We start from the raw sequence: 13,519 nt of genomic DNA on the forward strand, positions 1-13,519 counted from the left end.
TGTACTGGAGCTATTTTAAATTGTCACAGCTAATGTAAAACCAACCTTGGTGTAAAAGATAAAAGGGTAAAGTTCTCACAAATGATCACTTATCACACCATTCTGAAATGCATGCAGAATTCATTATAGATCGAAATGCCACTCAAATTTCATCACTTAGTAGGGTTTTGAAACAGCCAAACCATTAACAGACCATTTTATATTTATACAACCAGTGACTAATGAAACATTATACCCTGTGAGCAAAGGGGAAAAGAAAAACACCTTTATTTTGTAATGAACCCAATTGGAGCCCTTTTTAAACACAGTGTAATAAGGTTCACTGTTTCATTGAGCCTCTCATTACTTGTGTCAATAATCCCAGGTAAACTACTGTTGAACTTCACAGCATTTATCTAGCAGCATGAATAGCATTAATCTATGGGGTGCTTTTGATGAACTGTAGTTCAAAAAGCAAAGCCAAAAACGACTTCTTACAAAGTGCTTAGAGAAACATTTATTAGAAATATAACAACTGCCAACTACCTAAAGGTAGCTTGGCTATTTAGAAAATCACGCTGCAGGCTAGTTGCAAACACCAGAAAAAACATATGAATTTTCCCCACTTGAATTACTTTCAAAAAACGAATGACATATTTCTCATCTAAGTATACTATTTTCTCTGTCACTTTCCTTCTAATTCTCTATATTTTTATGTCATATTGCTTTCGGTACAACACGGTATGCTATGTAACATGCCCCCAGGTTCCCAAAAACTTTTGTGAGAGAAACACTTACAAAGTTAAGAGTGAATGAGACTATATTTCACTTTAGATTATGATTGCATGATCTAAACATCCAGGTCAACAAAGGGAAAGGTGTTCCTGGATTCTGCTCTAAGGATTCAACTTACCTTCTTGACCCACCCTGTTATATCTCTGGCAGTAAGACTGGTAGGGTGTGTCTGAGGGGTTTGCCACATTTAATTCTAATTTGTCAGTCTAATTTGATTAGGCTGATCTTTCCAAAAAGATGAAATTTGCACAGATCATGAGATACTAGGAAGGAATCTCTTAGCTCTATCTTCAAAATATCTATATGTGGATATTCTATTCACAAGGCTTCATTGCCTATACATAGCAAAGTGGTATTAAGAGTTGAGAGACTGTATACACTAAAACAATTTGAAAATCGGAAAGCTCTAGATTGATTCAATGTATAATTTTTTTCTCCAATCATGGCCTATGTCCTAATAAAATAAATACCTGGGAAAAAACACAAACTAGGTTAATTTTTCTTTTTTTCCTAAACTTAAATCTCTTTACAAAGAATTAGACTTTACTCCCACAGTTCTGTTTTTGGAAAGGTATAGAAGTAACCTGTGCTTCTTACATTAGTTTATAACTAGATTCATGGAAAAGATATCAAATAAGCATACTTTCTCCATGATTTCTAAGATCCACTGGATTTATCACAGCATCATGTTTTACATAATACTTTTTCCAAATCCTATAATATTGTGTAGAACATGATACTAGTCTTTGAAAAGGTTTACTTGTTAAAATATCTGACAAAAATCTGATACAGCCTAAAGCTTTTTTTCATGGGAATTCACAATGTACCCTGGCATATTAAATAAACTCTGAGAAGTCTTGCAATAAAGAAACCTGACTAATTTTGTTTGTTGGAATATTTATCAATCTCATAATACTTCACCTCCATCTAACAAACGTTGAAGCTACCTCATGAACAAACCATTGTAGCTTTTGGCGTTTAGATAAACAGAGATTCTCATCAAACATGGGCATGGTATTTCTTTCTGCTATTTTGTTATATTTACTCAAATTGTGACAGGAATGCAGAGGAGACACAAATGTCTGTGAATGTTTCAACTTATTGTTCATGAGAAATTAATGCAGTTATCATTAATATTGTACAACTCTGTCTTTTCTGCATCTCAATGACATGCTATTAGTGGTTATTAAATATATTTTTGTGATAATGCAACAAAAATTAGCTGAAGGGAAATATAGTTTTCATGATTCTGATTTACATGTAAAAGCATTTATTGGTAAAATTAAAAAAATAATATAATTTACTAGTAACCACCAAAAATTATATATTTGTATTAAAGAAAACCTTCACAAAACTAACTTTTATTTTTAGTGTATTTTGTAATTGTATTATTAGTTTGATTTTAGAACATATTATCTGTGAATCTGGAGATACTTACACTTATATGAAGTCCTGTAAGAAAAAGGAAACCTGTTTAATTTTTTTTATTATTCTAAAAATTTAAACAGTTTTTTCATTCATTTTTTAACATATAAAGATGTCAAAAAGGTACTCACCGTGTACAATGAGAACATACTCTGCACTGCTTTGGCCAATGGTGTTTGTGGCTTCACAGCGATATGTACCATTATCCGTTTTGTTCAGGAAAAGAATGTTTAGCTCCCTACCACTCACAACCATGCGGTCAGGATCTGGTAATTCTCCACCATCCTTTGTCCACAAAACAGGTTCTGGCCTATTGGATTTAAGCATGCATATAAATAGGAAAAATAAGAAATGTTAAATTTCTGTGATAAAGTAAGTCAAGCAACTTATAAATACTTAAGATGTATTTTGTGAATAACTCTTGCCTAATTCTGTAAGGTACAAAAGAACCATTATGTGTGGTTTTCACTCAGAAAATTTGGAGGCTACATATATCTATAAATAAAATATAGTAAAAACACTATATTAAAGTACACAACACAATGATTTAATATATATATATATATTGCAAAATGATCACCACTATAGGTTTAGTTAACATCATTCACCTTACATAATTACAATTTTTTTGCTTGTGATGAGGAATTTTAAGCTTACTCTCTTAGCAACTATTAAATATATAATGCAGTATTGTTAACTATAGTCAGCATGCCATATCCAGTATTTATTTATCCTATAATATTTACCCTTTAACTACTTCCACCCAATTTCTCTACCCTCACACCCTGCCTCTGGCTATTTTCATTCAACATTGTTCTGCAAATCCAGAGCAACTAAGCAGGAAAAAAATAAAAGGCATCCAAATCAGAAAGGAACACACAAAACTATCTTAATTTGTAGATGATACAATATTATCTAAGGGTAACCCTAAAGACATCAACCAAAACTGTTAGAAATAATAAAAGATTTCAGTAAAGTTGAAGGTTACAAAATCAGTATACAAAAATCAATTACATTTCTATATGTTAACAATGAGCTATGAGAAAGATAAATTAAGAAAAATTACCATTTACAATTGCATCAAAAAGAATAAAATACTTAGGAAAAAATTTAACCAAGGAAGTGAAAGACCTGTACTCTGAAAACTGTAAGACACTGATGAAAGAAATTCAAGAGGACACATAAGTAGAAAGATAGTCAGTGCTCATGGACTGCAACAATTATATTAAACGTCCATACTATTCAGAGCAATCTGCAGATTCAATGCAATCCCTCTCAAAATTACAATGACATTTTTCACCGAATAGTGCAAATAAACCCCAAATTTTGTTTGAAACTACAAAAGGCCCCAAATTGGCAAGCAATCTTCAGAAAGAAGCAAAAAGCTGGAGGTATCAACTCCTTGATTTCAAACTGTATTATAAGCTATAGTAATTAAAACAATATGGTATTGACATAAATACAGACACATAGATCAATGGAAAAGAACAGAAAGCCCATGCATAATTGTGGTCAATTAATTTTTGACAAAGAAGCAATATACATTGGGGAAAAGACAGTCTCTTCAATAAATGGTGTTAGGCAACCGGGACACCCATGTGATAAAGAATGAAAATGGGTCCATATCTTAACACTATACTCAAAATTCAATTCTAAATGGATTAAAAACTTGAATGTAAGCCCTGAAACCCTAGAATTTCTAGAAGAAAACATAGGGAATTGGCAGTGAAGTTTTGGTTTGACACCAAAAGCAAAGAGAACAAAAACAAAAACGAACAAACGGAACTACTAACAGACTAACATGTTTCTCACAGCAAAGGAAACCATTAACAAAATGAAAAGACAACAGATAGGAGAAAATATTTGCAAATCCTATATCTGATAAGGGGTAAATATACAAGATACATAAAGAACTCATACAACTTAATAGTGAATATAACCAGATTATAACTGAGCAGAGGGACTGAATTGACATTTTTTCCAAAAAGAAAAGACATACAAATAGCCAACAGCTACTTGAAAAGATGCTCATCATCACTAACCATCAGGGAATGTAAATCAAAACCACAAAGAAATATTACCTCATACCTCTTAGAATGGCTATCATTACATAGACTAGAAGAAACAAATATTTGGGAGGATGTGAAGAAAAGGAAACATTTGTGCACTGTTGGTGAGAATATAAATTGATGTAGTCACTATGAAAAACAGTATGGAGGTTCCTTAAAAAAATAAATAGAACTATAATTTGATCCAATAATTCCATTTCTGGGTATATACCCAAAGGAAATGAAATCAGTATCTAGAATAGCTATCTATACTCCTATGCTCACTGCAGCATTATTATCTATGTCTATGTCAAGACATAGAAACAGCCTAGGTGATCATCAATGGATGAATAAAGAAAATACATTCCAAATATAATGGAATATTATTTGGCCATAAAAAGGAAGGAGACCCTGCCATTTGCAAAAACATGGATGGATCTTGAGGGCATTATGCTAAGTGAGAAAAGCAGATAGAGAAAGACAAACACTGTATGATCTCACTTATTTGTGGAATCTAGAAAACTCTAACCTACAGAAACTGACAGTTTTCCAATTAAACACTGGAAAATAATTCTATCTCAAAACCTGCTTTGAGAAAAGAAAGGACAAATAAACAATGGATTTCTATCTTCAAAGATGTGAATCTTTTATAATTATTATTGATTAGAAGAGTTATAATCAATATAGTGATAATGGTAGTGATCTTAGGTACTCCACATACATTTTTTATAATCCTCATAAGAACACTTTGGTAGACATCATTTTTTGAAATCTAATTTACATGTGAATATGGAAGATCAGAGATGTATCTAAACTCTGGGCTGAATCCATAGTTAATGCTTTGTACACTACCTCTTGCTTTCTAAATGATGAATATTTTCCTAGTTCTTCTATGTCAAAATTTTCTAATTTAAACATGATTTTATCATACCACTGGAAACTGTTTTTGGAAAAGCTTTAATTATTTTGGTGAAAACACTGGGCTTACATTTTGTTTTTGTGAAGACAATTAGAATGGAGGTCTTGACAACTGATGCCCATGACCAAGACAGCTTTCCTAAGGCAAAAAAAGTTATATTTTCTGACAAAATTTTGTGAAAGGGATAAAAGCTGTTAACCAAACAATAATAATTATTGCTAATAATATCAAAACCAGCAGGTCAGCAGTGTGGTGAAAGAATCGCTTTTTAAGTAGTAAAAGCACTTAGAGAGACAATAAACTAGAGAGGATAATTTTATCAGGACTATACCCATGAAACTTCTGTAAGAGCATTCTATGAAAAAAAGAAGAAACTAGTTATCTAAAAATATTGAGAAAGGACAATAGTTTATATCATCAAATTTTATAGACACCTTACTCTCAGTATCTTGAATGAGAGTCAAGCCATTAATACCGCTCAACTTACTTTGTATGTCCCACATCTGCCTGTTGCTATTTGAATTTAAAATCCTTATTTTAAAACTGATAGCCTGGATAATCGTGTATCCTGCATGTCTTTCACATCCTCTTTTGAGGAGGCAAAAGTGGCACAATAAAACTATAATTTACTGCACATAATTGAATATTAGAGGTTGTATCCTTTCTACAAAGCCATATAAGGCCAATATTAAAATAACAGTTATATTAAGGATAATTTGAATTTTAGAAGATTCATCCTTAAGATACTACTCAAGGGAAGTATTTTATCAAGAGGCAATACTTTCTTGCTGAACAAGATGGAATTTTTAAACACACAGATATAATTATATGCATGATCCACATATTTCCATATACTCAAAATTATGTCCCCCAAGTCCATACGGTCAGAACTTTTGTCTACTCAGGTTCATAAGCTTTCAGTCACATCTTAAAGCATATGGCTCTGTAAATATGGAATTAAATTCAGATACATATTTTAAAATTGTGTGTATAGAAATGAAGTTAAAAATATAGATAAATTATTCAAGCTTCCAGCCTGTATTTTAAAAACATTTTTTTTCTGAAACAATAATTCTTTCTTTTAGGATAATAATGAAAAAACACCTACAAAAATGATTAACAGGAGATTATAAGTCACTGCTGACACTGAACATTTCAGGATTCTTTATCTTATTCTGTATGGTATATCTTCAAGGTGGCAAAAAGAAGTTAGCACTATAAGATGCAATTTTAATGAAATGAAGGTTAGAGTTTATGCATTGATTAAAAATAGCCTACACATATTCCAATTAGTACTTAAAATGTTCAAGCTTCTATATACCGCCATAAAAATATTAAGTGGTTTAGCAGGTCTTGATACAATTTGTGTTTCATCTTAATGAAACGGGCCCCTAGGCTTTCTCTAATTGGAACCCAGAAATGAGTGAGTTTCTTGCTGCAAATGAATAACAATCTTCCCTGCTGCTCAGGCGACCAAAGGAGATCATTTAAAAAGTAGTTCCAGTTGACAGTTTCCATGTGATAAGCCTGAAAAAGAGTAGGAGCGAGACACCAGGAATAAGAGGACAGTGACACAGCATCAGACATGAGATCACACTGCAGAACTCCACAGTGAGAACATGAATATGGTCAACCCAGAGGGCTCCCCTTTTAAAAGCCCAAATAATTAGAAGTTGGGAATCTCCCATATGAGAAGAAATCTGATTTATGTTCCTGTCTACCAAATCTATAGGGCTAAAAAGATGTTTTATTTTCTTATGCACCTGAAGACATTTTGTAGCAATTTCTTCCTAGGGCGACAGAAAAAAACAAACAAATAAAAAAAGTGAAAGAAGAAACCAAATATGCTCATGTATTTATTCTCTTGTATTCTAAAGTCTTGGTGAAGTTGTTTTTATCTTAACAGATTTTTATTAAAAACTTCTATTAATTCAGTGTTTTACTTTGTGCATATCTACTAAGAGATCCTGTGATATTTTTATTAACAACTCCTTGTTTATAAATTAGTGTTGAGAGAGATTGCCACAACCCTCTCAGACTTCTAGTCTGCTTCCTTCATAAACACAGTACAAGCTGGGCTCTAATACTAAAATTAATCTTATGAAAATTAAACTTCCCTTTCCTAGATGACAGGAAAAAATAGGCACAGCAATAGTATTCAGGTAAAGATCTTCTAGCTCAAAAAACCAACCCAACAATTTCCAAATATATACCTTATACTTCCTTTAATATAAGACAAAGCAGGAACTTTTACTTAATAACTCAATTCCTTATGTATTATATGGCACATAAAGATGACTACTGCTTTTATTTCAGTTTAGAGATTCCACAGGTGGCAGTAGATGTGATAGAAATTTTAATGTGAGGGAGTTTGTTTTTAATGGCTAATTCTCCTCTATTTCCTGTGATATTTTCACTCTAAAGTGAAAGAAGCTAATAGGAGTTATGTAAACATTTTGGTCCCTTCCTATGCTTTTGGCAAAACTTTTAAATCAATAAATTATACTGAAAAGCCTATGTATAAAATTCTGTGTTTATGCTATCAGATTTTTAGAGAAATGGAAGGAGAGAAGTTAAATGCAAATTAATTAACAAGAGGGTTTGAAATTAGGTTCAAGTAGAAAACAATTAACTTATTGGGTTCCGAGGAAGATTCTGAGAGAAGAATCTAGCCTAAGCAGCTCTCTGCTGGGTAGTGTGCGACTGTATCTGTAAATCACACTCAAACACTGTACCAACCAAGTGAGGAAGAAGAAGCAAAAAAGGAGAAAAATATGATGCTGGGGTTGCTTGCTCCTTTCTTTAGTTTAAAAATAAATACAAAGCAAGTTCAAGGACTAGTCTTTCTTAAAGCTGTGAAACCAATTCAAAAATAATTTTGCAATGAGTCTCTGCTGGAAAAAATGACATAGTTGCTAAACAGAAAGACATAGAAAGGGATTTTATGTGAAGCTATTTACTACATCGGTTATTTCAAATTTAAAGATACACCAAAGTTTATTTTGTTATTGAGGTTCAAATGAGATGTTTCTAAACCTAGTCTGTAAATGAAATTCTACATATATTCAAAGTAATACTCTTAATTATTATAAAAATATTGATGTAGACCCTTGGAGGGCATATCAAGCTGTGATTTTTCCTCAGACTTTATTGTTGTACATCTTAATTACAATGAAATGTTTTCCTTTTATTCCTCATATTGATTTCATACTTCTTATAGGAACAATTCTTAAAACATCAAATAACTTTTACTATTATCCAAGTTAACTTTCAAAGTTTTACTTATCACAATTGAGTCCATTTAAAAACATAATGAATGAAATATTTATATTTGTTTTAATAAATATGGTTTTGCTTAAGGGAAAACAAAATTTCAGAAATATTTATAGTCAAATAGTCTTCAATGAGTCCTGATGGGTTTAATTACCAGAAAATGTTCTACTCTTGCACTACATCTTAAGACAGATAAGAGATCAATGAATTTTCCTGTTGCTGTTAAAAGTATGCCTATATATTCTTGATTAGGTACCTTACTAAGTTTATGCAGTTATTATCTAACAATTATCTATAAAAAATCTGTGCAAATCTTTGAATCAGAAATTTTTTGTGAGGGATATAAGGAAAATAAAATAAGTGTCTTCTATCTGTGATATTGTATTTTAGTAGTTTATATGAGAAATGTCATCAACCAAAGCACAGGCAGGACATGGTATCATAAGTAATTATAAAGCATGAAGAATCATATCTATATTAGGCACACGACAACAGCTTTTATGAAAGATACATATCTTGATTAGTGTCTTTAATTATGGTAGGATTTTTACTGGTAGAAATAAAGATGTTAACTCATTGGGAGTCAAAATTCTGGGTTGGATGCCTGCCCTCTAGAGACCATGTTGGCGAATAGATGAATTTATATATTGTGAGTACCAGGAAAAGAGAGTAAGGTTAAGAGCTAATATTGTTATTGGCTGAGATAACAAATTAAGGAAGGCCAAAGTTAAAAGCACTTGATAACTAGTTGGTAGTAATAAAATCAAAAGTCAAAATGTAAGTTGACATGAAGGGACAGGACCAAATAGGCTCATAAGGAGCTTAGTCCAAGAAAAAGTTTATAGGACAAAAAGCTGAATGTAAAGAAGTATTACTTTAGTATTAGACCAGAAGATGGATGATGCCATTAATGGGAAGAGAGAATGCAATGTGGTAGGGAACATGCTGGACATGAAGAAGAGCATGAAGAAAAGCAAAGAAGTGGGGAAGCTTGGGGTAGAGATGTGTGTGAGGGGGTGCAAAACATGCACGTTTAAACCTGTATATTTTTTAGCTTGGCACTCAAACTTGGTCTTGAGTGCCAGATTAAAAAAAGCCAAAAATTCATGAAAAATGAAAATACTTTGCCAATAAGGCTCTTAAGAACTTAATATTCTTGATCAGAGTTTCCTTTATGTATACCAATGTGAAATATCTGATAAAGGAAAGTCAATAAAAAGATCATACACAGAGTTCTGAAGAGAGAAAACAAGTTCCTACATGAAGTTGGAGTATTAACAAAGGAAAGCATAAAATAATAGAAGATAATAGAAGAGCTCTTGAGAAAGTAAACACAACTTTTTGGAGCCATAAAATGTACAGTGTTAATGAAGAAAGAGAAGAAACTCTATGTAATGTCCAGTGTGTATCATATGAAAAATTTAGTGCTAAATAGGAAAAAAATAATAATGCAAAACCAAACAACCAATCAAACAAATGATGAACAAACAAAATATAACTAAGATGAACACAAACTGAGGTATAGCACAAAGAAAAGATTATTTCACTTTGGGATATACTGAGTTCAAGTGTTGAAAGAAATCAAGAAATACATCTTCATCCAATGCTAAAGAAATAAGACATTAAAAATCAGGGCCAAGCAAGTGTCTAAGCTCAAAAAAGAAAATAAAAGAGTAAATTACCAAATGTCTTGGAATATTATGACTTAAGGGATGAAAGAAGAAAGATAACAAAATTCTAGAGGTCAAAAGGGATAAGTCAAAAGGGAATAATGTCATAGGAACAAGACAGAATCTCTTAAAAAATTTACTGACCTAAATATTTACATTTATAATCCATCCAATACCTTGACCTTCAGTTTCATGATCCCCTCATATCCAATAATTATTTTCTTAGCCCATTTCAGCCACAATGAACTTTGTTATTATCATTGCCTCATTACTACAATAGCAGAAAATCTCAATTTTGCCTATCAAAAACTCCTATGTTTTCAATTCACTGCTGTTCATACATCAAAACTTCCAATCCTAACTAATGAACTCACCATTTACCTTTATTCTTCAGTCCCTTCATTCCTTTACTTCTTGCTTTAACCAATCTTACAATGCAATCTAAATATATATATATATTTTCCTTTTCCATCCACTGTGCTTATTTGGGTAATTCAGGCCTGATGAGCACAACTTTTCATCTTCTCTTTATCTTACCAGAACAAAACAAGGTAAGGGAAAAATGAAAGGGCAAAAAGTTTGTTCACTTAAAACTGTTCTTGAAGTCATCATCCAAGGATACTTGAAAGGGCAATGAGAAGAATATTTAAGATAAAGTAAATTTCATTACTATGTCTTAGAGTATTTCATGCATTTAATTATTTTTTGTTTCTCTGATCTGTTGAAATATGCCTCATATATCATCATAAACATTATTTAGAATATATAATTAGATCTACACATTTAAAATACATATTTTTGCCAAGTTAGTACTTTGATACAACTATTATCTTCATTTGTTAAATTGGTTCTGTCCTAACATTTCAAATACTTAGGGCTAGAAAAGTACAGTAAATGAAGAGAAAAAAGGAAGGAAGGAAGTAGAGGCTTAACGAAATTACCCAGATAAAGAAAATTCTTAACTTCTCTTATATGGAATATATGAGATACGATTTCCATTGTGGAATAATGGTTTCCATGTGGAATAAATAAATATATGATTTCCATTGTGTTTCTGGCCTTTTGTAGCTATTTGTATTGGTTCACTTAATAAATATGTCTATGTCTTTGTCTTTATGTGTGTGAGAGAAAGAAAGAGTAAAATGGTTCCTTAGCTTTTGTTCTCATTGGTTTCTGCTTCTTGTGGTTTCTGGATGTGTTCTTCAATCTCTTGTTTTATCTTTATAATTCTTATGGGCTAGTCTTTGCTTAGAATAGATGTGATATTCCCATAGGTGCAGAATTCTTTGAAAAGCAATAAATCTTCTATTTTTTTTCTTTCTATTTGCAGTTTTAGAATCCTAATGATTCCTGTTGAAAGGTTCAGTAATAAAAGGCCCTAACTCAAATATCACCATCAGTACTTAGGTCTGATAGAGTCAAAGGTGTTTAATGCAATAATAAATGAAATTAGGTTGCAGTGGAAAATTCAAGCCTTCTTACTCCATTAAATTGCAAATTGAAACTCTGATTCTAAGTTTATCTGTTCACGTAGATTCCTGAAATCAACTATTGTGCTAGTACAGTGTCAAGTAGAAGTCTCATTACATTAAAGGGTAGATTTAGCTGGGACAATAGCATCAATGTTAACTTCATCATAGACTTAAAACCTCAATAGCAAATAAGAAATGGACTTCTATCCTGATTAATCTGAGCATATGCTACTTGATTCTGATTTCTCAAGGTACTTGTCTTCAAGTGCAGAAGCTTGTAGGTGAAACAGAAAATAACCTATATGGAAGAGGTAAGTGCTCTTTAGAAAACTTGAAAATAATGGCATTTTTGAGAGTGCCTATGAAATCCTGGACTGCTTTTTACTGATAAGGTAGTACTCACTGACGATTATTTTAACACTTGAGAAAGGTTGCAGTCATACTACAAACTGCATAATTCCAGCCAATTTATGGCACAACAAATAAAAGATTATTCCCAGAAAAGATAACATAGCTATGATCCTGAAAGAGTGACAGATTTTACCACTGAAGGAAAAATATTCAAGATTGAGACAAATGCTTAAGCTAATCTCTCAAGGGCTTTGTGCTAAAGCAAAACAATTACCCATGCCTTATCTGTACTTAACATTTCTGTTCTTGGGTAACCACAGAATATTAATTCTTGGTTAAAAGATCAAGAAATCTTGAGTAAACATCCATTTCTTCATCCAAGCAATAATAAGTCCCTCTGTGTATGTACATTAAGCTTAAAGTCTTTATGATATCTTTTAAAATGATCATTCTTAAAATATTTTTTCAACTTCTGAAACTTAATAGCTCCTGAAAACCTACTTTGACTAATCTAGACTTTGTGACATTTTCATGTTTTTTAAATCAAGAACTCATTAATCTGAGTTTCTCTGAATCTGCCCCTTTACCACCCTACACATATTTTAAGGGCAATTTGATGCTATATAAAATATATCTATAAGCATCTTAATCAGTCAGATGACTGAAAACCATTCAGTTCAAGGGCATGTTGCAATGATGGGGTCCTATTTTCCATATAAGAGTTACTTTACAATCCATTACTTTCACTACTATAAAATAGTACTAATTAACCTTATAAGATCAAATACTATGTTAAACACTGTGTCACCATTACAGAACTACTTCTGCTTCATGACTTGTTCTTTTTCTAATATTAAAACCAATGGTCTTGGAAAAGTAAAAGTAAAGTGCACATCATTTATCTGGTAGCTGGGGAATTAAATGCTCCATGTAAGTAAATGCTGAAGATAATTAAAATTTAAGACTTAAAAATTTGAAAGCATATTTTTATCATTTGGAAGAAATCCTTCTCAAAGGATCAAACTTTTCTGCATTATTAAACAGAACATTCTTAATGGCATTTGATGGGTTTTTTGAAGCTAAGAGCTCTTTAGTTTGAACATACATTATGGTGCTGGTTTTAGAAGAAGTAAAGCTAAGATTAGGACTTACTATGTTCCTTCTCTGAATGTTCCCAAGACCTGTTTCACCACAGTTAGTGTAGAGTAATAATTTGCAAACATTTTGAGGTGTGACCTATGGTAAAAATGTATTTTGCAACTTTATACAATGTACACACACACATACCCAGAAAATTAGAGCTTGTTCTTTCTAATGTACTGTGACATTCTCTTTTCTTTTTCTTCCTTCCTTCTCTTTATTTTCTCTTCCTATTTTATTATAATCTATTTTATTTCTGGCTTTTAAAATAATTTTTAGATTGATCTTATGGTTCATTAATAAGCCACAGCCAGTAATTTGAAAAACAGTGCAACTGTGGCCCACAGTGGATTTCTTGTGACCTATGGATCATTTTGTCTCTACACTGCAAAGCTATTATATTTTTAATGTCACTTTTTTATGGTCATTTCACTATGTTCATCCCAG

General features: G+C 31.8%; 1 protein-coding gene across 5 annotated transcripts in view; it reads right to left on the minus strand.

Moving 5' to 3' along the window:
* CADM2 (cell adhesion molecule 2) overlaps positions 1–13,519 on the minus strand; it is a 1,133,262-nt gene that overhangs the window by 97,327 nt on the left and 1,022,416 nt on the right. For all 5 annotated transcript variants that reach the window (XM_037001690.2, XM_037001693.2, XM_037001691.2 and 2 more), the window contains one exon: positions 2,331–2,509. In XM_037001690.2, coding sequence (XP_036857585.1) covers positions 2,331–2,509 — 179 coding nt within the window. The remainder of the gene's footprint in view (positions 1–2,330; positions 2,510–13,519) is intronic.

The sequence above is a fragment of the Manis javanica genome, chromosome 3 (assembly GCF_040802235.1).
Source record: "Manis javanica isolate MJ-LG chromosome 3, MJ_LKY, whole genome shotgun sequence".
Taxonomy (NCBI): domain Eukaryota; kingdom Metazoa; phylum Chordata; class Mammalia; order Pholidota; family Manidae; genus Manis; species Manis javanica.